The sequence below is a fragment of the Leishmania major genome, chromosome 36, assembly GCF_000002725.2.
Source record: "Leishmania major strain Friedlin complete genome, chromosome 36".
NCBI lineage: Eukaryota > Euglenozoa > Kinetoplastea > Trypanosomatida > Trypanosomatidae > Leishmania > Leishmania major.
In genome coordinates, this window is record NC_007287.2 from 1,766,727 (window position 1) to 1,789,900 (window position 23,174).

At 57.5% G+C, this 23,174-nt stretch overlaps 7 protein-coding genes across 7 annotated transcripts; all 7 read left to right on the forward strand.

The window, feature by feature from the left end:
* Positions 1–1,385: 1,385 nt before the first annotated feature.
* LMJF_36_4560 (conserved hypothetical protein) lies at positions 1,386–3,140 on the forward strand (the record flags this gene model as incomplete). Its single annotated transcript, XM_001686988.1, has 1 exon — positions 1,386–3,140. The coding sequence occupies one exon, from the start codon at positions 1,386–1,388 to the stop codon at positions 3,138–3,140; it is 1,755 nt and encodes a 584-aa protein (XP_001687040.1).
* A 3,877-nt stretch (positions 3,141–7,017) lies between these two features.
* Positions 7,018–7,986, forward strand: LMJF_36_4570 (conserved hypothetical protein; the record flags this gene model as incomplete). The annotated part of the gene is made up of 1 exon (XM_001686989.1): positions 7,018–7,986. The coding sequence occupies one exon, from the start codon at positions 7,018–7,020 to the stop codon at positions 7,984–7,986; it is 969 nt and encodes a 322-aa protein (XP_001687041.1).
* A 906-nt stretch (positions 7,987–8,892) lies between these two features.
* Positions 8,893–10,251, forward strand: LMJF_36_4580 (conserved hypothetical protein; the record flags this gene model as incomplete). Its single annotated transcript, XM_001686990.1, has 1 exon — positions 8,893–10,251. One exon carries the CDS (start codon positions 8,893–8,895, stop codon positions 10,249–10,251), a length of 1,359 nt encoding a protein of 452 aa, XP_001687042.1.
* A 1,925-nt stretch (positions 10,252–12,176) lies between these two features.
* LMJF_36_4590 (conserved hypothetical protein) lies at positions 12,177–14,627 on the forward strand (the record flags this gene model as incomplete). The annotated part of the gene is made up of 1 exon (XM_001686991.1): positions 12,177–14,627. One exon carries the CDS (start codon positions 12,177–12,179, stop codon positions 14,625–14,627), a length of 2,451 nt encoding a protein of 816 aa, XP_001687043.1.
* Positions 14,628–15,680: 1,053 nt separating this feature from the next.
* Positions 15,681–16,244, forward strand: LMJF_36_4600 (conserved hypothetical protein; the record flags this gene model as incomplete). Its single annotated transcript, XM_001686992.1, has 1 exon — positions 15,681–16,244. One exon carries the CDS (start codon positions 15,681–15,683, stop codon positions 16,242–16,244), a length of 564 nt encoding a protein of 187 aa, XP_001687044.1.
* An 807-nt stretch (positions 16,245–17,051) lies between these two features.
* LMJF_36_4610 (conserved hypothetical protein) lies at positions 17,052–18,470 on the forward strand (the record flags this gene model as incomplete). The annotated part of the gene is made up of 1 exon (XM_001686993.1): positions 17,052–18,470. One exon carries the CDS (start codon positions 17,052–17,054, stop codon positions 18,468–18,470), a length of 1,419 nt encoding a protein of 472 aa, XP_001687045.1.
* Positions 18,471–19,221: 751 nt separating this feature from the next.
* On the forward strand, positions 19,222–22,944 carry LMJF_36_4620 (conserved hypothetical protein; the record flags this gene model as incomplete). The annotated part of the gene is made up of 1 exon (XM_001686994.1): positions 19,222–22,944. The coding sequence occupies one exon, from the start codon at positions 19,222–19,224 to the stop codon at positions 22,942–22,944; it is 3,723 nt and encodes a 1,240-aa protein (XP_001687046.1).
* Between the last annotated feature and the right edge of the window lie 230 nt (positions 22,945–23,174).

A 23,174-nucleotide genomic window follows, 5' to 3' on the forward strand; every position in this document is an offset into this window, starting at 1 on the left:
AGCAGATGCCGTAGGTGAAGTAGCTCACATTGTGCGCCTACATTACTGCACTTGACCGAGGAGGGCGGGAGTACTGCAAGCATCAGATGGCACTGGCTCCATCAAAATGGCAAGTAGTGCTAGCTAGACCTCTGATGCACGTCTGTTAGCGCTACGTGAGTGAACTATCTACGCAAGGAGTAAGAAAAAAATAAACAGCATCTCACTCGCTGAAGTGTTTGTATGCGGCGGTCATTTCTTCTCTCTTTGTCGTCTCGTGTGAGTCCACAAGATGCCAATGCGGGAACCGCGCGTGAGTTCCACACATGACGTGTTCCCTGATGGGGTGAGGGAGGGAGAGAGATTCAGGTCCAGTGCGTAGACGTGGTGTCTACGCCTTTCCCCGATTTGCTTGCGTCGCCTTTCGCCCGCACGCCAGCTGGCATTTTCTCACGATTCCTCAAGCATCTCGCACCATTTCTTTCACTTCGTTTTTCTTCGTCTGTGTACGCCTAATGTGCGCCCCTCTCCATACTCTCGTTCGCTGCCGATATTCTCACTCTCCTCTTTGTCCTCGTCTTCCCGGGTGCGCATTCTACGCACACCCGACACCATGCATGAACCGCGGACAACCACACGTCCACCTGCCGACACACGCACTGACAACGTGACGCTGATTACTAGTAGATGTACTCACTAGCACAACAACACAGACCGATTCAAAGCGGCTCCGTTCGTAGTATTCTCTGTTGAGAGTTAACCTTTTCCTCCCCGCCTTCGCTCGCTGTTTGGTTGTTCCGCTCACGAGTGTGAGTGTCCGCACGTCTGCACGCTTTCTTCCCTCTCTTGCTTCTTTTCACCTATCTCTTTGTTGTTGTTTGATGTTTTTTTTTTTTTTGTCTGCTCACGGCAAATTTTTCATGGTGGTTTGTTTGTGTGGTTTGGGTGCCCACTCTCGCTGTCGCTCCGTCGCTGTCGCTGTACTCGGCGTTGTCTGACCACTATCCCTTTCTTTCTCTTCTGTTTGTTATTGTTCTCTTGTTCGTAAGTCAAGCGACCGCCAACAGTTTCTGCCACCGTTAAGTAATAATACGTAGGCTGACACCGACACCGGTTCCGGGGCAAAGAGAAGGCGAAGAGGCCAGAGAAAAGGACTCGGCGCGGGGTGGGCAAAGGGGCAAACACAGCATTCACGTTTTTGTTGCTGTTGTTGCTCGTCACGTTCATAGGAGCCGAAGGAAACTCACTCCGCCACTACGCCTTTGCCTTCTCACCAAAGGACAGACACACACACACACACAGAGAGAGAGAGAGAGACAGACACACACAGACACACACAGACACAGTCATCGGACCCTCTCTGTCGTACAATTTCCGCTATATTGGCGTTTTGCTTTGGTTGCTCGATGCCGCAACCAGCCTCTGGTCAAGCCTTAGAGCGTGAGCAGCTGGCGAGTGTGGTGCGCAAGCTGGTGATCGATACCGACGAGTTTTTTGCCCAGCAGCAGAAAGCGCTGCAGTTGTCCTATGCCGAACTAAACAGCCGTATCGAGCAGCTGCGAATGCGTGTGCTGCAGCAGCAACTGCAGCTCAGCCCGATGCACACGGCCAATGGCGGATACACTAACATGAACCCGTCTCTCTTTTCAGCGCTGCACAACATCCCGAATGCGGATCTACTGGGCCTCTCGGGGTCTAACGCCGGCATGGTCGGCGGTGTCGCGACAACGCCAAGTGCCGCCAATACTATGAACGCCACACCAATGCGTCCGAACACCGGTGGCGCGACTCGGTCATTGATGGGCAGCCTGAACGGACCCAACGCGGTGCTGGGCATGAGTGAGACATTATCAGAGAGCGCGCGCTCTAACGGTGCGCTTGGTGGTTATCTGAGCACGGCGCTGAACGGCAACAACGCAGCAACGGCAGGTCCGGGGTCACTGCGCTCCTACAAGGCGGATGCCGTGACGCCAGCGAAGAAGCAGCTTGCTCTCTCTCAGCCAACGAACAAGAGCCCTAGCATGCCACCGCCGCACTTGGCAGGTGGGTTGAACGCAATGTCCGTTATGGACGACCCCGTCAGCGGAGATTTTTTCTCAACGGCACCAAACAACAACAGCCGCAGCCACCACGACTCGCTGCTGGCGTCTCCGCAGGCTACACAGAAGCTGTCGCTGGTCGAGCTTATTGAACGCTTCAACATGTCGTCTACCCCCATGAACACGGCCACTTCCTCTACCTTCAACTTCGACTCGCTCTATGAGCAACTCACCGGTGGCGGTGGCTCAGAGGAGTTGTCACAGAGTCCGGTGGATTACAAAGAGAGGGCACCGAACTTGATTCCGACCGGCCAGCCAGGTAACGCTCAGGCGTCGCCATGCGACCGCCATCACGACAACGGCGGCGACCCGTCGCCGGACTCGAACGGCATCAGCGGTGGTGCCATGGTAAAGAATAGCATTCCTATCGATACGCTGCGCGCCTTGCACGATCAGCATTTGACGACCAGCGTGCGTGTCGCGTACGAGCGGGGGCGTCCGAAGGTCTTGAAGATTCTTGGTGGCGCGGCCGACACGCCTGGAAGGCTTGGCATTGACCCTCGCAGCAGCTGTGAGGTGCTCGTGGAGTTTAAACGGAAACGGGTTCTCCAGTACGAATCACATGAGTACGTAACGCCGGGCAGCTACGTCATTGTCGGCGGCGACCGCGGCGAGGACCTGGGTCTCGTTGTTTACGTCTGGTGCGAGGTGGCGCAGGAAGGAAACGGCCACGGGCACGCAGGCAGTGGCGCCGGTGCGTCAGACAAGGCTCCATCTGCGTCTCGCAAGCGCAAGGTGGTGGGCGTTGGCCTGACGGACAGCAAACTGCCGCGCAGCATCGGAGTGGGCAACGGCACTGTCTTGCGGCTGGCATCCGAGACGGACGTGCAGCAGTTACTCGGCACCCAGGCGGAACTGGAGCGCCGCGCCATTGACGTGTGTGCGCAGCTGGTGCTCGACCACTCTCTGCCAATGGTGATTGTCGACGCTGAGTACCAGTTTGACAAGAAGAAGCTGACGTTTTTCTACGAGGCCCAGCAGCGGATGGACTTTCGTGAACTGGTGCGCCACCTATACAAGACGTTTCGTGCGCGTATTTGGATGGAGCTAGTGGACGCGTGAGACAGCTGCAGTGCGATGTTTCCCCTCGCCCCGGGGCATGAGCACAAGCGATGCGTTTCCGTTTTCGTCTCGCTCGCGCTTGTGAGCTCGAGATGTGCGCGCGTGCTGTGTCATGCGTGCTGCGTATGGGCGCGTGTGTGCGTCGGCCCACCGAGGTTTCTTCACTTTCCCTTCATAGATGTCACTGTTTACTTTTTTTGTGTGTGTGTTGTTTTGACTACATTTCTTCCTTACAAAGCCGACACACCCAAGCCCGGGAGAAAGCGGCAGCACGTAAAGTAACGAGACGGAGAAACGGAGGCAAAGGAAGGCGCACTGGTGGGGTGGTCAGAGGTCCTCCGACAGGGGTGCCCTTTTTTGTTTTTCGTTGCCCGTGGCAGTGGTCAAGAAGGGCGACATAAAACACATGAAGATCAAGCAAAACCAGAAAAAAAAACGGACAAACAAGAAGACATACAAAAAACACAACGGAAGCGAAAGGAAAAAAAAATAAAGGAACCACCGTCAAATAAAAGAAAGGGACGGGCACAGATTGCACGCGTAATCTCGTAATTCATGGTGCCGGTTTGATTTTTTTTTTTGGGCCTTGCGTGCAGGCACCTTTCGGGGATGAGAGCGAAGGAAGGGGCCGGGGGAGGGGGCAATTGATTCTTGTGAGATATGTGGATTGCTAGCGAATGAGAGATCTGCTCGATTACGAAGCCGTCTTTGCTTTTCCGAGCTGTGACGCGACGCGGCTGCCATGTGCTGATCAAAGAGAGTAAAACATTCAAAAGGGAAGCAGCGTCAAGCTGCATGGGCTTCCGCACTACCCTTCCCCCCCCCCCCCCCCATCTGCATCTTAGGCGCGTCAGCCGGAAGCGGTAGAAGGGGAGGAGCGGATTTCAGGGAAGAAGCCGTATACTCTCCGTGCAGAACGGGCATCAAAGATGAAGCGGCTTGATAACCTTCAGCGAGCATAGAGGCGCGCATCTCCGCATGGCGACTATTTGGATGTGTTGCCAACCTTGCTCTGCGTGTTTCGTTTAAAAAATCCTTCTTTTCGGTGAAGGGGACTTCCCCAAGCCACACAAGCGTTTTTCCCCCTTTCACTCTTCCTTTGGTCGACCTTCGCTTAGTGATCGTTGGCCGTCTTTGACTACCAGTGCTGCTGTTCCCCTCCGTAGGGGTCATTCTAGCGTCTTCTTTGTTGCCAACGACTGCCCCCTTTTTTCGCCCCCACTCTCGTGGTTCGCTTTTCGGTGTCCCCTCGATCATTTTTGCCACCCCCTACTCATCCTTTTTCTCCGCCAGATTTTGTTTTCTCGCTTTCGACTTTGAGTTGTGCGGCTTGCCCTCACTCCCCTTCGCGTTTCACGACGCGCACCGCGACCTTGGTGTGAATGCCCCCCGCCATGATCTTGGCCTCTCAACAGCACATGTGTTGACCTCTCGTTTTTCCTCATCTCGCCTTTTCGCGTCCCTGTTGCTCCTTCAGCTAGACTCTCTTATGTTGTCGCTTTCTTTTTTGTTTTTTCGGTAGACATGCGCAATGGGCGGCCACTGCGACGACTAGCGATCTCCAGTTCACGGCCTCTATTACTGTTCCTGTATGTGCAGTGTAGCGCATGTGCACTTTTTTTTTGGCGGCGTGCTCAATCTCCCCCCTCTTTTTTTTATTTCGGCCTTTTCGTTTCCATTTTCTGTTTTCTTTGCCTACCCCCTCCCTGCACTCTCCTCCTTTCTCTTCGTCTCCACTCTCCATGCTTATGCCACACGATAGTGCCAGCACCTTCTTTTTCTTCTCTTTCTTCGCCGTGTCCTTCACGCTTATGTATTTTGAAGGGGTTGCCAGTTTCTCACGGCAGCGGCACACACTTCAGTGCGTGGTAGCACACAGCCCCGAGTCTCAGTCTTTGTGGGAAGGATGCCATGCAGGCCTCCTCCTCCCTCGATCTCCCTCCCAAATGTCGGACCACTTCTGGTGGTGACAGGGTCAGGTACCCTACGCCGTGGGAAAGTGAGAGCGATGCATCGCTGCTCATGTCGTCGGTGAGGCTCTGGACGGCGTTGTGTGGGAGCGACATGCGACAGTGAGCACGCTTGTGCCATCCATATGATAGGCAAGGTGTCAGCGTGGCTCGAACGTGCATCCTACCCGGCCCTCGCACTGCCCATTGGTGCGGTTAGCCTGAGCCACCCCGAAGGGGCTGCGGCAGAGATGGCGACCCATCGCGATGGGAGGGCGGCTGTGCGGTGGGTGGGTCGAGTGTGAGGCAGGGGCCGTGCTGCGAGATGGCTGTGTCGGCGCACTGCTGTAACGCGTGTGTCGTGGCGGGTTAGTGGGAGGGGGTGGGAGGGTGCTTCGCACCGCGCGGATGCGCCTGTGACGGGCCGGGGGCTGGTGGTAGAGCAGCGTTTGAGATCATAGCTTACCGTGGAAGGGGCACGCTGAACGCCAAAGAAATTCGTCTATGCGGCGCATTGTTGAGGCGGGTCTTTTATCTAGTGGCGCTGCTGTTTCTTTTCCTCATTTTTTTTTCGCGTCTTCGGAGTCTTTTGGGTGCTGGCTGGGGGATCTACGAGGCTTGTTGACGTCTTTGGTTCTCCAGGTCTACTTGAAATGGTGTTGCAGTGTTTGAGTCGACCTCTTCCGAGTGCGACGCGTTTTCTTTTGCTAGTCCGAGTGTTGGTGGTCGCGGGGCGAGCGAGCGCCTTTGTTACTTGCATGAATCTGTGTGTGTGTGTGTGTGTGTGTACGTGTGTGTGTACGTGTGTGTGTTAGTGTGCAACTCCACCGCTCACTCTTCTGTTTTTTTTTGTCCGTCGTCGTTGTCCGTCTTCTACGCCGCATCTGGGAAGAGTTTTGCGCCTTCTTCTTTTTGTTTGTTGGTGTTTTTCATCTCTCGTGTGTGTGTTGAATGTGCTGGTGTGCTGGGTCTTGCCGACCGTCTTTGAGCGCCGTGCGCTTTCGCATTGGACGCGAGACGCAAGGTGAAAAGGGAACCAGAAGTATATCTCTATCTCTATATACGCATAACAAATACTACAGATCATGGAGAGAATGGGTGGTCTCACACACAAAAAGAAGAAGCGGCGAAGGTGATAAGGGAGGAGCTTTAAGAGGGCACCTTGCGTTGTTGTATAAGTGGAGTGCGTGCTGATGTCTGTTTTTCTTTGCTCTCTCCCCACTTCTCTCTCTCTCTCTCTCCTGAGCCGCTGGAACTGTGCGCGCGGCGTGAAGCCTAGTGAGTTCCAAGGTCTATCTCTCTCTTTTTTTTCTCGATCATTTTTGTTTCGGATTTTTTTTTTCATGCGTGCCTATGTAGCTCCTTGTTTTTTTGTCTTCGTGTGATATTTTGTATGTGTGTGTGTGTGTGTGTCTGTTACAAAGAAGAAGGTTACTAAAATAAACCTCCCCCATACCACCCCAACACGCTCAAAAACAACAGCAACAACGACAAAGAAAACAAAAGGCGCCGGTCATCTGGGGTGCAGTCGGTGGGCCGCCTTGAGTTGAAGCTCAGTGCTTGTGACCGGCCATACCTGAAATGCAAGTGACTCGCTCTCTGATGAAGATAGAAAGATAGAGAAGCCGTGTGCTCCTGATCGCAGCACAGGCAATGGTAAGGCGTCGACTCGTATCACAGCTCCGCGAAAGTCATACAAGTGTTGCACACTGCAGTAGCTTTCCATCCTGATGCGGTCTCTGCCGCTGTCAATCATGGCTGCAGTGGTCATACAAGGATCTCATTATCACTCTCCTATCCTGCATCTAAAAATGTTCGTATGTAACGAATTGCTTCCCGTATATTTCTGCCCGGAGTCACCCCTACTTTGTGCCGCGCCGCACTCCAGCCCCTGAAGGACCCACGCCTCGGCACAGGAAACCGTGTCCATGACTGCATCTAGGGTGCCTCCTTTTTCGGCGGGCCTGCAGTTCACCAGGAAAGACGTCCATGAGCCTTCTGCAGATACTGCTGTCGATAATCGAAGCGGCGTATCTGATGGAGAACCTCAAGCGACCGGTAGAACACCAGTGAGGGAAGAGGCTCGCTGCTTCGAGTCGGAGGAAGAGCGACTCCTGTGGAAAGCCGCCAAGCTGCGCCACCGCATCGAAACGGACTTGATGCCACGACAGGAGTTGGCCGAACGCGCCCTACGACACGGTCGTCGGCAACTTGTGAAGCTACAGCGCCTCTTGCCGAGTGCGGCTTTCCTGGCGTTCCGACAGAAGTGTGCCGTGTGGTGTGATCGGCTGCGCCTCTTCGAAGAGCTTGTGGTGCACACCATGTTGAGGGAGGCTGTGGACGGCGCCGCGCGCAGTGGCGATGTGAAGACACCCGCCCGATGGCGGAAGTCGAATCAATGGCCGGCCATCACCAATTTTCTGGAGTTGCAGCTGCATTTGTGTTTCGCGGTCGGGGGAAGTGCTGTGGTAGAAGCCTCTTCGCCAGACCAGTCGAGCAGCGAGACCTCTGCGGTTCACCGACATCTGGCCGCGATCGGGGCAGCGCAGCAAGAACGTCTTCTGACATGTGACTTTCTTCATCGCTATTATACATTAAGGGACATTTTGCATGGCTGGGGAAATGGCTGGTACGTGCGGGCGCCTTGTGCTGCCGACGACGAGACCGTCAGCTCCACTGCACGCGGTTGTGTGCCACATGAGCCGGACGTCTCATGCATCTGCCCGTTTTCCCAGTGGGAGAGTCTCTCTGCAGTGGATCGACTCACAAGCTACTCAAAAATATGCTCCCACCACCTCACCGAAGACGTGGTGGAGTGTTTGGAGGCGCTCATGTTCACGCACTTTGCGGACGTGTGGTGCCGTGTCGAGTCCGTCATGAGCGGTGTAAGCACGTAGTCGAACGTATCTGCGGTGCGGCTGCATGTTAATGATGATCTCCAAGCGTTTTCGCTCCGAAGTCAGCCCTCATCGCTTCACGAATGGCCGTGCATCCGCCCCCTCACCCTCTCTTCTGTCTTGCCTCTGGTGCCGAGCGCATACCTTCCCTTCGCGAGAATGCCGCTCTGCTCACTCTCATCCATCTCTGCCAAGTACCGTTCATCTCTTGTGTTCTTTATCCTTTTGAGTCGAGGAAATCATGTACGCAAGCACCTTTGTGCCTTCCTGCCTCACCCTCACTTCCCACCCCTCTTACGCGCCTCCTCTCCAGTTCGAGCAGTGCTGTCGGTGTGCACGCGTGTGTGAACGGATGTGCGCGTGTGCTTGACCATTACGAAACCCTGGGGTAGCAGCCAAGGCGATGGGCTCGTTGAAATGTGGGTGCTGCACGGGACTACTAGTGGAGAACGTTGTTCAAATCGAAATCGGAGAAGAGAAGCAACGGACAGGTCTTATGGGAGAGGCACATCCTTATAAGGCGTATGAACAGCTAGACACGTGCTGACAGACCTATGCGACAGCTTTGCACTCGTCGATAGCGCTCGTGATCCATCCGAGGCGTGGCGCGCCTCCAAGCGAGGCCGCTCCGGCTACCTCGGGCATCACTCCTTTGCCGTATGACCTCACACGCTCTCGTGCTTCACTTCTCGTTTCCGTGCTACCCTCTTTTTTTTTGTCTACGCTTGTTCGTGTGTCGTACGACTAGACAGCTGGTGCACAGAGCGCATTGATCACCGTCGGTCGCTTCTTCCTGCGTGCATGTTTGTGTCTTTCCGAGGGGCCGTGCCGCCTGGACTCACAGATTTATTATTATTTTTTTCTCGATAGTCTCTGTTGTTTTGTTTCCTCGCTTTCTCGGGCTCAATGTCTCATTCGGAGGCGCCGCGTCAGGACGTGTTAGCTGCCGCCACGTGCAACAAGCTACCGCAGCGTGTCTGGGTGGACGACGAGGATGTGGCAGTGGAGCAGGAGACGCCGGCGTTCTTCAAGGAGAGTCACGTCAAGCCGGCGTGGGCACTTAGCGACACCACACGCGCGGACACGGACCAGTCCGACTCTCACGAAGGCGCCGTTCCGGGCAACCAGTGCTCCGCGGAGGAGCTGGCTCGCAAACGCTTCCGCAGCGACGATCTCGACACCTTGCTGTCGCGCAAAGAGCCACTCCTGTCGTCAAAACACGACCGATCTCACAGTGCTGTGCCGACAGTGCTCTCGTTGCTGCCCCTTCCTCGTGACTCGGCACGCACGATTCACTGGCATCGTAACGGCCAGCTGGCAGTTGTTGGCGGAAACCAGCACATCTACACTTTCCACGCCGCCGGCGGATTCGTGGAGCAGCTCTCCAAGGTACACGTAAACAAACGGGTAGAAACGACGGCGCTCTCCGAGAATGGTGAGGAGGTGCTCATCGCAGCGCATGAAGCGTATGCGCCCCAGCTGCTGAACATCGCCACAGAACAGTTGTCCCCGCTGACATTCCTGGACACCCGCGATACGGCGGTGCATAGGAACGGCCGACGCGACAACACTCGAGATGAGTTCTTCGTCTCGAAGCTGGTGTGCAGGCCGAACGACCCCGTGAGCCGCGGCGTGGCGATGGCGCGCGGCTCTTCGGTGACGCTCGCCTCTCTCTCCTCCGGCAGCGTCCTTAGCCACATCACTGCCGACACGGCAGTCGTGGATGTCACCTTTCTCTCCTCAACAGAGCTGGCCATCGCGACCAGGAACAAGGTTCTACTCTACGACGTACGCAAGCTCAGCCGTTTCATCCGCGAGCTGACGGACGACGCGGCACTCGACATTACAACTTGCGGCTTCTCAGCTTCTCGTTCATCTGGTGCGCGTGAACGCGCCATGGCGATTGGCTCTGCAAGTGGTGTGGTGAGCGTCTACGACAGCGCTACGCTGCGCTCGGCAGCGGCGACTGCGGCCTCGGTGGCGGGAGGATCACGACCGAAACTGCTCCGTGAGCTGAAGCAGCTCGTGACGCCAATCTCATGCCTATGCTTCGGCGAAGACAGCCAGGGCGAGTCGGTGCTGGCCTTTGCGACGCGCGGGCAGAAAGGCGGCTTCCGTCTCGCACGGATGCCCGAGTTGAACGTGGTGCCGTCCTTTCCAGCCGTCTCGACACGGCACGGCTTCGTGCAGAGCATGACCATCGCACCGACAGTGCCGATCCTTTCTGTCGGTGAGCGTCAGAAAGTAACGAATTACGCGCTTTAGCTCAGAGTGGAGGCACAAGGGGTGCGTCGGTCACCCGAAAGAGGAAGGCAGACCTGTGTTTGATGGCGATGCTGTCAATGGGGCGCGACAGGTGAGAAGTGCACGGAAGCATCGTGACCGCAGATGAGTAGAGGCAGTGCATGTGGTCATGCGGCAAACTCTCTTTCTTCCCCTTTTGCTTTGGCTGGACACCGCGCTTTCACAGTTCATGAGTGACTCTCATCGTTCATCGCCCTCTGTGGCCGTCATATAACGACTGGCTGCAAAAAAAATGAAAAAGAGTATCCTTCATCTCTCGGCAGCGTCCCTGTTGTCACCATGTCTACACACGTGACAGGCTGGTGTCTTTTTTGTTGTTGTTGTTGTTCGTGGTGGTGGTAAAGGGAAAGAAGTCCCACGGCGTCGTCTGCACGGGATGCATGATGGCGTAAGTTTAAGCTGTCCAGTACGTTTGGCACACAATGACAAAGAAAAACGAAATGGGATGGTGCTATGCAGTAGTACCGCCCCCCCCCTCCTTCCTAAAAAGCCTCGGTTTTCTTTTCTCGTGTAATCGATCCTAAACCGCTAGCGAAAGAAAAGGACACCCCAATGCGTCCGCACGCAATGCGAAGCAGCTGCTGCGAACACAATTCGCTCCCTGGGCTGGATGAGGTGAGTAGGTGTGGGTGCGGCGTGCATGACTGTCTTGACATCCGCTTGCCACGGAGCGGAAGACGCTGCTGCTGCCGACACACGAATGGGTCACCGAGTCGGTCACTCATACGTTTCACCGTGCATGTGGTACCTTCTGTCAACGGGAACGAAACGACCACAACTAGCCCGAAGCAACTGCACACACACACACACATACAGACCATGCACGACGCAGCATCCGAGCGTTCTTATCATCCGTTCTTTCTCCTTGTCCGCTTTTCTACTGTTCATGATGCGCACCACCCACCCAACAATCTTATTGCACGAACATTTGACACAATCCTTTGCTCGGGGGAGGAGGGGAGCTTATTTGGCAGTTCAACGCTACAGCGCTCACTCGTGCTGTGACTGTTGTCGGAGGCGCGCTTGGATACGTCAACACACAAACGGCACATGCTCTCCTCGCGCGCGACGCCGACTTGTTTTCGGTTTTTTTTGTGTCGTTGAGGGGAGGGGAACTACTCTCTTTCTCTCTCCCTTCAGTGGCCTCCAGGGGAGGGTGGCAGCTTCGCTGACTGCGCCCTCCCTCCCAGGGAGTCTCTTTCGTGTTTGCGCCGCTCCCGCTCCCCCCACCCCTCCCTCTTGTTTGCACCGTCCTCTGTACCGGGGCTTGACTTGGGTTTTTTGTGGGGTGCAGGGTGACCGTTTCGCGCCTTGTCCGCGCCCTCTACGTTTTTCCTCTTTTGTTTCCCCCTTTTTGTTCTGTGTTTTATCTGTGTTGTCGTTTTCGCGTTGCATCCGCCTCCATCTCGCAATAGTGTCTCCCCCCCCCCACCTGTTCTTTGTTCTCCACCGCACTTGAGTCGTTGTGTGTCTTGCACTCCCTCCCTCTTTTTTTTTGCTTTCTTTGAGTCGCTTCTCTCGCGGTCTCCTCCCCTATCTCACCGCCACGACCGCCGCACACCGTCCAAGCAGACGGCGAGAGGGCTTTCATAGGAAAGGGTTTCTATCGATTCATTTTTTTTTCTCCCTCTTCTGTGTTGCGTCTGTGACGGCTGGGCGCAGGGCTTCTTTGCGCGCGCTACGGACGTGTGCGCTGCTGTTAGCGATTACTTCCCCTTTTTTGCTGGTGCTGTGCATACTGTGACAGCGCACTACACATTGGGACGTCGAGTGCTTTTTTTTTCTGGTCATCTTTGTGTTGTTGTTGTTTGTCTTCTGCCGCGGTTTACGCGCTGTGGATTAGCGCTCCCCACTGCGTGTCTGCTGTATTCTCGTGTGGCAATGAAATGGCGGCCGCTGCGCAGCTCACGAAGGCGACGACGCTAAAGAAGAACACCGTCGACTACATCCCCAGCAAACTGGCGTACGACACAGCTATTCCTGTCACCATTCTCGAAGATCGCAGCGACTTCATCGAGAGGTGCAAACCCTACGACATCATTGATGGACCGAATCCCCTCGATGAGCCAGAGGCGACGGATGCTACACGGCCGCAGGCGCGGTGTGCCCTTGTGTCGCCAGCGCCAGAGGTGAAGAAGGCGGAGCGCTCGTCAGGGCGCCTCAACCGCAAGAGCCACCACTCCGCATCGAAGGCCGAAAAGCTCCACGCCGTCAAGCGGGAGAGAGACGCCGAGGAAGGGCGGGACGGGGCTGCGGTTGTGTTCAGTCGACCGTCACGACACGGATGGACAGCGGAGTGTCTTGCGCAGCATCGACCGTATCAGCTGGTGCGGTCGCACGATATGGAGACGTGTGTGCGGTATGTTCTGGATGATGACGACTACGACTGGTGCGAGCGTCAAAACGTCGCACCGGAGAGCCTGCAGCGCGGCGTGACTTACCTTGAATGGGCGTACGCTTCCTCACTCCTCAGGGCAGCGACGCCGCGTGTTGCCACTCCCGAAGACTCAGGTACCGCCGCCACTAACTCTGTTGTCACCGGACACGCTGAGGAGCATCACTCGTCGAGTACACTGTCTTCGTCTCCCGCTGGTGCCGCCGTGGCAGGCAACGGAAGGCATACCACCTCGAGACGGCGGAACGGCAAGGACAAGGCTAGTGCTGGGGACGCTGCTGTTTGCTTGTGCGCCCTGTGCTCGAAGCCGGTGCAACTGCTGACGTCGCAGCCGCGGTCCGGTTCACTGGAGCGTAGTACAGGCGGTGCCAACGCTGTCCGGAATAGCGGAGGCGGGACAACGGACTCGGCTGGAGCGCTCTCGTCATCACCGACTGCACGAGGCGGCGCGGGGGTCGGCGGCGGTCATGCACGGGGCATATCTGCCCCGCAACTGTCAGATCTCGTGCCGCCCATCAAGAGGGCATTTGGCGATGTGTCTGCAGGGATCGCGTCTTCGTCGCACAACCTTCAGAGCAAAGGACTCCGGTGCAGCGACTGCGGTGTTGTCGCGCATCTGCGCTGCTGGTTCTTCTCAGAACCGCCGAAGCTACCGGAGGCATGGATATGCGACGGCTGCACCATTTACGCCCATCACCGCAGGCGAAGCGCAGGCATGTGCTGCATGTGCGGCCGCGCCGGTGGGGTGCTTCTGCCCTATGTCTCTTCGCCACTAAGGGACGACAGTGACGCTGTCAAGCCTGGGTCACCGCAAACGTCCGCTTTTCACGGCCGCTCATCGTCGGCGGTTGCCGTGTTCGACACGGTCTGCCATGCGGTGTGTGCCTTGAGCATGCCGGAGCTGGCTGTACACCCCCAGATCACCGTTCTGCGACGCAACGGACTTGTCGATATGCAGATGCGCCCGTACGTCTACGCGCTTCGCCGTGTCGGCAAGCACAAGTACGCCATGAATTGCCGGTTTTGCCAGCATGTAGGTGGCCGATGTGTCCAGTGTTCACACCCGCACTGCTTTGAGGCGATGCACGCGTCCTGCGCAGCCGAAGCGCACACTGTGGATTGCCACGCTGAGTTGCCTATTCTTCCTGCGGCTGCCAGTCCATGCCGCACGAGCGCCGGCGCGCGAGGTGGTGACTCGACATCAGACGCCACCACACAGCCTGTTTCACTAGGTAGCTCACTGAGCAGCCCCCTTATAGGCACTGCCAACTGGACTAGGTGCTCTCCCTACTGTAGGAAGCACTACGGCTACTCCGTCGGCATCTCCGTCGGGTCTGCTGAGTTAGGCCACAAGGCGGAGGCGGAAGCGCTGGCGCTGGACTTGACCGGGCTGCTCACTGGCGGCGATGGAGTCACGTCGCCTGTGGTGCGCAAGCGTGGCCGCGGGCGGCCACCGGCAGCGCTGGTGAAGCAGCGAGAAGCAGAGCGCGATCTCATTTTGAAGCTTCGCGCCTACTGGCTTGAACGCCGCGAGCAGCGCCGCCAGACATCGGCGCAGCTCTCCAGCGAAATCAACGCGCGCGTGCGGCCGATTGTCGAGGCATCGATGCGGCCGGAGATCGTCAAGATTTCGGCGGAGAAAGTGCGACTTTCGCACTTTCTGAGTCTTGTCCCGGAGTGGCAGTGGCAGCTCGTCGCCATCGTCGAAGGCGAACTGCCGCTGCCGGACGAGGAGTACGACGACGTGCAAAAGTTCCGCAAAGCTGCCCACACGCGTCGGTCCGGTAACACGCGCAGTTTGTACGACAAGATGTGCGAAGGCGCCGTGCAGCTTGGCCTCTTGTGCCGCGTGGCAGAGGCGATCAAGGAGCAGTGCAGACTGCGGCGCACGAGCGTCGAGCAGGAGCTGGCGGCGCTCCGAATTCTCAGTGGGTGGCGGTAGGGAGGGGGTGGGGTGGGGGGCAGTGTCGGCTTCGCAGAAGAGCGCTAACAGACCTGTGGAGCAGTCAGCTTCGGCGCCTCGCTCACAGCTACGAGCACGAGCCGCTGGCCATGAAAGAGCGGCAGCCCAACGCCACGTCGACGATACTTTAGGGCAGCCACTCATGCTTTTCCTCTCGGTATGACGCGTCAAAGTAAGCCTATGGTGTGCACACGTGTTTTTTTTGTTGTTGTTTCCTTGCGATTGGTTGTTGGTGTATATATATATATATATATATATATATATGTGTGTGTGTGTATTTGCTAGCGAGATGTTTCACATACGAGCGTCCACAGAGCTCATGAGCAAGGCAAGAAGCACTACACATGCGAAAGGAAAAGGCCAAATTTCGACCGGGTAGGAAGTGTCAGCAACGTGCGCGCGACGCTGCCGACCTGCTGCGGTCTTGTATGGCGCGAAGAGGCGCTTTCAGCAGAAGACGATGTGGTCGAACGCAGATGCTGAACGTTAGACGGTATTGTGGACATAGTCACTAGTTTTCTTAGTCAAGTAACCAACGAGTTCCTGTAAAATTTCATGTAGCTCATCCGCCCCGCCCCCCCCCCCAGCGACTCTGTGCATGCACCGAGGGCGGCTCTGAGCACGCCACACCTGCACGGTCGCACATTCACACATGTGCCCCATGAAAAGACTCGCCTCCGTCCACTTTGACACTTTCTTCTGTATTTTGTTTGTGTTTTTTGTACTCTGGTGAAGCCTTTTTTTGTTTGTGCTGCTTGTCTCCTTTGGAGGGCTGCAAGCACGGCTACAAGAACGCACGCGTACCACACCGTCAAGTGCACCGACACGTTTCCACACACATCACACACACGCACACACACACATCCAATCATACAGACATCGATCATTTCTCCATACTGTGGTTTCCTTGACTGGCTTCTTGTGGCGACCAGCTTGCACATCGTTTCTTCGCTACAAAAGAAAACCTACACTCGCAGGAGAATATACACATATACAAGGGCGCTGCTGCTTGGCACTATAGACTGAGCTTCTATGGGTGTGGGCGCGTCAGCCCTCACACTCTCTCTTTCGTTTCACCTCCTCCGGCCTTTTGAACCTCACTCCCTCAAGGAAGGAATGCGTGTTCGCACCTACCACAAACATGCTATCCAGCGCAACAGCCCTGCTCTGCAAGGCCTCCTCACCTTGCACACGCTGTTCTCCGTTTTCTACTCCGCCCCCATCTGGTTCACCTACCTCGGCACCCGCTGGCACCTGGCCAGTGTCACGTCGCAGCAGCGGATATGGATGATCTGCGTGCTCATCCTTTGGTTCTGCACGGAGATACCGCGGCTCCACCTCGGCTGTCTGGCCAACAAGCGAACACTCTTTTGCGAACTTGTCGCATTCCTGACTATGACCCTCGTTCCACAGCTCCTGCTCGTCTCTGTTCTTTTGGGTTTCCTGCCGGAGTGCAACGACTTGGAGTTTAGCGTGTGTGTCACGCAGATCCTGCTGTTGGTTCTGGAGTGCCTTACAGCGGTGCAGTTGTTGATGCGGGTGACGCGCAACAACGTCGTTGACTTTTACGTCTCCCTCGGATCCCCCTATTGCTGACACGGGAAGCAGTACTGCTGTGAAGAAGTGGCAGTGGATCTCTTCACAGAGGAACCGCTCGCACGTATACTGGCCGCGGCACATAACGAAACGAAAAGGGGGAAACGAGCGGCGGCGGTAGTCCCCCGTGTCTTGTACAGTTCTCTTCTCCTCTTTCTGATGTTGTCTTCTCTATCCCGCGGACTGGTCATCTCTCTCTCTCTCTTTCTTCCTATCAACAGCCTCTGAGGAGAGTGGCAAGCAGGCCGAGCTTCCACAGTGTGCACCGCTCCAAAAAAAAAAAATGAATGGAGTCGACTGGCAAGGGAACAAAGAGAACGGAGTTGAACATTGCCGAGTTTCGTGAGCCTTTTCGTGACACCAAGCGCCCATTTCTTGGGCACAAGACTCGCAGCCGCGCCAGTCGCACCCAGCGCATTGCCCCACTGGCGTGCGGATGGCGTTGGTGTGAACCGAATCAGCAGCGGGGGGCATAGCGCATGATGATCGTTTGTTTTTTTTTGTGCTGTACTCCTCTTCTCCTACGTTCGCCATCGTTACTGTCTCGTCTTCTAACTGCCCCTCCTTCCCCTCCCCTGAACGAGGCCGTTTCCTTGATGTGCACTTCCACCGCTTAACGTTGTCGGCTCTTATTCCTGGGCAAGCCGGCGGCACGCTTGAAGGGAGAGCCAGTGACGTCTTCCACCAGCGCACACCTGTGCCGACCGTTTTTCGTTTTTCGGATTGTGTGTGTCTCACTTGCTCTGCCAAGGACACCAGTCGCACACCAAAGCCGTGCCGCTGCGCCCCTTTCCCCTTTTCTTCCAGATGGATATCTCGTATCAGTTATGGTCGCTGGTAGAGCAGGCGCGGCGTTCAGCGACCACGCCGCCAGCGAGCATTACCCTCCCTTCCCGTCGAACGCGAACCACGGAAGAGACTCAGGCAACCGACTCTTTGCTGACCACCTCCCAAGCGCTTGACCGTGCCGCTGACATGGCGATCGATCGCGCCACGGCGCACATTTCCGCTGTCATGGCCGCTCTCGACGCAGTGACACCAAGCTCCTTAGCGCACCTGCAGAACAGCCTTCTGCTCTCGGACGCGGAGCTGCTTTCCGTAAGCAGCTCACTCAATGCATTCACGGAGACCCTCACCAAGGTCACTGCACTCACGGAGGCACGACGTCGGCGCGGTCGCTTCAACGGCGCACCTTCAACCGCCACAGGCACGGATGACGCCGTAGAGGATTTCGCAGGGGACAAACCAGGTGGACAAGATGGAAATTCCCGAAGTGGCGTTGTCGCGCATCTTCGACAGGCAGTCTCCACTCTGCAGCAGCGGATTGCCTCAAAGCGGCTACACGTCGCCCTGGCGAAGGAGGAGTTGGCCCTGTACAAGACGGAGCTGTTTCTCTACGGTCACTGCGGCGTGCTCGCCTGCTCGGACGAGGTGGCGGCTGAGCTCGCCCGCTGCGTGGAGGCGACGCGCAAAGCGGCAGTTTCGCGGGGACAGCATGGCGCCAAGGCAATTGAGGGTGCGGAAGTGAATGCACTCTCTGCTGGCGGTGGCGGGCAGCAGCGGCGTCATCACACATCGTCAAAGTCACCCGCTCCGATGCCGGGCTTTGGCACGACGTTTCGTGTAGTAGACGGGATGGTGCAGCGGGCCGCCGAAACCGTCAAAGCAGCTGGCAGTCACGCCGATTCGGCACTGCATGTCGCACTCACGGGTGGCCACGCTGCGGCGCGGCAGCTACTGCACGCCGGCACTGCTTCTGTCGCGGAGATCCTTATGCTCGGCGCGCTCCCGCGCCGCGGCAGCTGCGGCAACCTCTCGACCCCAGCTGCTGAGACACTCGTGGCGACTGCAGGAGGTGGTGCGCCCCGGCTGCCGACCCTTCAGCCGTACGAGCTCACGAATGAAGAGGAGGCGCATCTGCAAGAGCAGAATCGCGCGCTTCTTGAGGCTCAGCGTCAGGCATCCGCACAGGATGCCAAGGCAGTCGAGGCTCTGGTGAGAGAGCTATCGCAGCTGACCTCGCTGATGAACGAGCAGGTGGTGCAGCAAACGGAGCAGTTTTCGCTGATCTTCAAGAACACGGAAGCGGCGCACACGAACGTCAAAAAGGCGATGAACGAGGTAGAGAAGCCCCTGAGCGCCTTTTGGAATCCGACGCGGCAGCTCGTGGCGCTCCTCTGGTTATGCATGGCTGTTCTCGTCACCGTGAACTGGGCCTCACGGTGAGAGAAGCAGCCGACGAGCACAGAGACAGACAGAGAAGGACAAGACCTGCAGTGCTGCAACGGGCAGACGCTCTCAAACATGTGTTTTCCTTGCTTCCATGCAGACACCTCCGTCGACGCCGGAGGGGAAGGGCTTGGGAATGGCGTTTTTTTTTTTTGGTGTGCGCTCGTCGTTTGCGATAGCAGGGCTCGTAGCGGCTCCATTCAAAGAACCGCTGAAGGCGAGTCTTGCTCATCCGCACATACGCCTTGGAGGAAGCGCAGAGGAAGCAGATGAAGACATCACAGCCGCCTCCCTCCTCCCCCCCCCACACACACACACCACACACACAAAAAAAAAGCAACAAAAAATACAAAGACGCCACTTGCAGAGGGTTTCTCGGGGTAGCCATCATGTTTGAAGCTGCCTCGCAGACGGAGGGGGGAGGGTGTGTTCATGCCTTTCGCACTCCTCGTATACAGCGTCCCTCCGCGATTTAATCAACCGGAAAAGGGGGCTGCACTCTCCCGGTAGCGACCGCGAGCAGGGAGCTTTGTGTTTTGCCGTAGTGCTCTTCGCGAGTGTTATTCTCCACTCTTTCCCCCCAGTCCTTCTTTTGCTGTTTCTGGTGGCGGGGCAGCTGTTTCGATCTGACTTCCACGGACGATCTCCTTCCTCCTCCCCTCCACGACATTGTAGAACCGCACACACGCATACACTCACATCACGAAAAGGACTGCGGCGCTGAACGCAGTGCGGGCATCGTGTCCATATGTGGCTTAACGCTGCCCGTCAGTGCGTACGTAGCTACACCAGCGACGCCACAGCACAGCTAACGCACTTCAGTTCGGCAGCACGAAAGCAGCCCCGTGCGACAGCGTCTATTGTTCCCGCTGGCACTGCTCGCTGTTACGCCACGGGACCGGCAGGGACGGACAATGTTGCCGGCGTGTCGCCGGCTTCTGCCGCGAAGGGGAAAGCTGGCAGCAGCCCCGTCTCGTCAAAGACGAAAAGCAGCCGTTTCGTGCGCACATATGGCAACGCTCCTCCTCCTGCAGCGTCTAGTGCCGATTCCGATGGCGGCGACATTCCGCAAGGTGAGGCCGACGCGAGATGGCCCGCTCTCCACGCGAACTTGTCGGCTCCACCCGGCTTGACCTCTGCCGCTTCCGTGGCAGCGTACGTGCAGCGCCTCCAGAGCCTTTTGCGGCACGGGCGCCATCCTTTCGTGCGCGCCTGTGCTGTACACGAGCTGGGGAAGATTTTATTGCCTTCAGTGAAGGGCGTCGACGGCGCCACTGTACTACTACTGCTGCAGACGCTGCGGATGGCGGACGCTGACGGCGCCATGCCCCTTGTCCAAGACGCAACCACGTGGATGGGTTTGCACGGCTTCCACTTGACTCCACCGCAAATGACAACCGCGATTGAGCTGTTGCTTCACTTTGACCGCTCCGTGGCGCGTGAGCTTGCCGTCGCGCTGGTCCAGCGTACGCCCCAGTGTACTCTGTTCTCTTTTTCCACCGCGCGCGTTGTGCCGATTCTGACGGCAATGCTGCCAACTCTCACGTACGGCCGAAACACCAACCTTGCTCTCCAGTCGATCGCGCAAGTGGAGCAGGCAAGAGAAAATAACGTTATCGCCGCTGAAGGGCTACGCGACGGATGCATGAGCGACGAGCTCCTGTCGGTGTCATCTGGGAGCCTGGCACAACTCTTGCGTGCCTTGTGGGCCTTTAGGCGTGCGAATCAAGGCCTCTACAGCAAAGCGACTGCCACCGAATGGCGGTCCCTGGAGGAGGCTGCGTGCCGCATACTCGCCACACCAGAGAAGTGCGCCGAGGTGTCACTCGCTGACCTTATCAACGTCGTGGTCGACCTTAATCAGTGGAGGGAGCAGCGCAACGACTTGGACAGCGCGGAGACAGCAGTCGACAACGCGCAGGGGCAACTTTTCACAGCACTTCTTCTGCGACTCGACGCGATCACGGAGCGCCTACGCCGCTGCTCTCCTGAACCGTCCGAAAGGGGCTCTATCTTGCCAGAATCGCTGAGGATGAGCGATATCTCAGTGGCCTGGTCCCATTGCTTGGCGCACACCGCAACTCGCGGCCCCTCTCGCGACTTTCCCTCCCTTGCAGACAGCGGCGACGGTGCTGACGCTGCAGGTGCATTTGTGACTGCGCTACAGGCTCTCCAGGCGGCTCTTTGGGGCGTTGTCGCTGCACGCTGCAGCGCAGAATCGCCGAACATTGACGCAGTGCAGTTGGCTGCGTTCATGTGCAGTGAGCTAGTAGTGTCCTGGATGACACATGCCCACCAGGCACGCGATGAGGCTCTTGCGCAGGAGGCCGGTGACGACCTATCCGCGGTACTGCCGGATCTTGCATCCTTGATCCCCGAGGCGACACTCCGGGGCGTTATCGACGGCATTTCGGCACAGCTGCTGGCTGACAGCATCACATGGACGCCGCAGATGGTTCGCCAGGCGGTTACTTTGTTGGGGAACAGTCGAGATCCCGCGCACCGCGCGCGGGCGGTGGAGCTGGCGAGGAAGTGGTATCGGCAGCTGCAGTCACGCTCCCAGGAGGGCGAGCGCCTTCAGCCGATTGAGCTGCTCGCCTTTTTCGTGCCGACTCTGTTGCAAGAGGAGAAGAAGGGCGTGGCGCAGGCGGTGAGGGCGTCCCTGTCTAGGTGGAGCGTTGCAGAGGTGCTGTACTTCTTCTCCGAAATCGCAATGCACGGCGGGCGCGCAGGTGGTGTGGAGAGTATGACGGTACTGCGGGACTCGGGCAAGCTGCTCGGTGTGTACGCTGCCAAGGCGTCCGCGCCGCAGCTGGTGGGGCTCGTGGAGTGCTACGGTTTGGCGCAGGTGCGGAGTGACGACTTCTGTGAGGCGGTTGCTTCGCGAGTGTCGGAGCTTCTGCGAACCACAGTCGCGGATGCGTCTCGCGAAAAGACATACTTGTCAGCTGCGCCACCGACTACTGCATCCGAAAGTCAGGCAAACTCCTTCGCTGCGGGGGAGCAGCCAGCGGTGCAGACGGAACCTGCCGCCGCGAACAGCGAAAGGCCCGGTCCCACCACCTCTTCGGGCGTGACGATTGCGCAGCTGGCACGGCTGCTCCGCTCTCTTGCACTCATGGAAACACGGAAGGTGACGCCTTTTATTGACGCCGTTCACAGCATCACGCGCGCTGCCGACGCTGACCAGGGCACCGCGGAGCAGATCACGCAACTGATTGCGGCGTATGCGAAGATGCTTATCTGGTGCTATCCAGTGTTGCGTGCGTTGGCGGAGCGACTTCTGCGAATGGACAAGTCGGAGGTGACCCTGTCGCACCTCGTTACCGCGCAGCTAGCGCTACTCCGCATGGACGTCACCCTTCCTTCCTTCACTGCTCGCTTTTATGAAGAGCTATCGCAGATGTACAAACCAGGTGCCGGCCAATCTCGTGTGTCGGCCGCTGGTCGCGTCAGCCTACATGACATGGTTGTGCAGTTGTCCATTCTCGCGCGCCTGCGCGGTCACCCGTCGGAGACGCCTATAGACGACGCGGTGGCGGAGGTGCTGATTGAGCGCATCGTGGCCCACTCGGATCACCTGAAGGTGGACGAAGTTGCGGAGGTTCTGCTGTCGCTGAGTCGGCTTGGTAAAGGAAACTCGGCCGCGTTTGGAAGTCTTCACGTTCGCACCCTGGGCATGCTGCCAAAGTCACCTCCACGGGTGATGGCGCATGTGGTGGAGGCGTACGCGCTCGCTGGCCGCGGCGACGACACGGAGCTGTTCACCCTCGTCGCGGATCGCACTGTAGCCATGCGCCACGAAATGGCATCCGTTACCATTGCCAGCGTTCTCGCCTCCTTTGCAAAGGCGGGTGTGCGCAACGACAGACTCTTCATCGAGGTCATTCCCCGGGTTCGCCACGTCGCGACCTACGGGACCCCGCGCGATGTGGTGAACGTGGTGAGCGCTTACGCTGCCGTGAATCTGTGGCACTACAAACTGTTTGCCCGCCTCGCCGATCGCGCGATTCAGCTGCGCGCCGACTTCCGCACCCCGGAGGTGGTGGCACTACTCAAGGCGTACGCCACAGTTCAGATGCGCTACGACCGTCTCTTCACGGAGTTTGCGCCGCGCATTCAGACACTTGTCCACCTGCTCTCCCCGGCAGACCTGGCGGCCATCGTGTCCAGCTACGCGCAGCTCGACATACGCTGCCCACCAGTGTGGAAGGCGACTGCGGCCCAAGCCGTGACGGTCGCCCGCAGCTTCAGCCTCGAAGACGCGGAGACTCTTCTTGAAGGCTACGCGTCGCAGTCGTACTTCAATCAAGAGTGCGTCAGTGCCCTAACGGAGCGCTTCCCTGAGCTGGCGAACATTTCGTATGGTTTGGCCGAGACCCTTGCGGAAGGTAACGAGCGTTCGAGCAGCGGCTCTGACGGGTCCGAGAGTGAGCGCCGTGGTCAAACCGAAACCTCGCAGGGCGTATAAGGCAGACTAATGCAGGATTCCGGTGTCGGGGCAGTAGCTGCTCGGGACGTGACGAGTGCTGTCTCCGAGAGCAGCCTCGAGGGAGCGAGGAACAAATCTGCGATGGATCCCCACTGCCGGCGACCCGGCAGCGGACCTTCTGCATGCCTCATTGTTCTCCCTTTTTCTCATGACAGCGGTGCATACTTCAATGCGTGTTTTCACACAGTCCAGAGCCTCGTTCTTCCTGG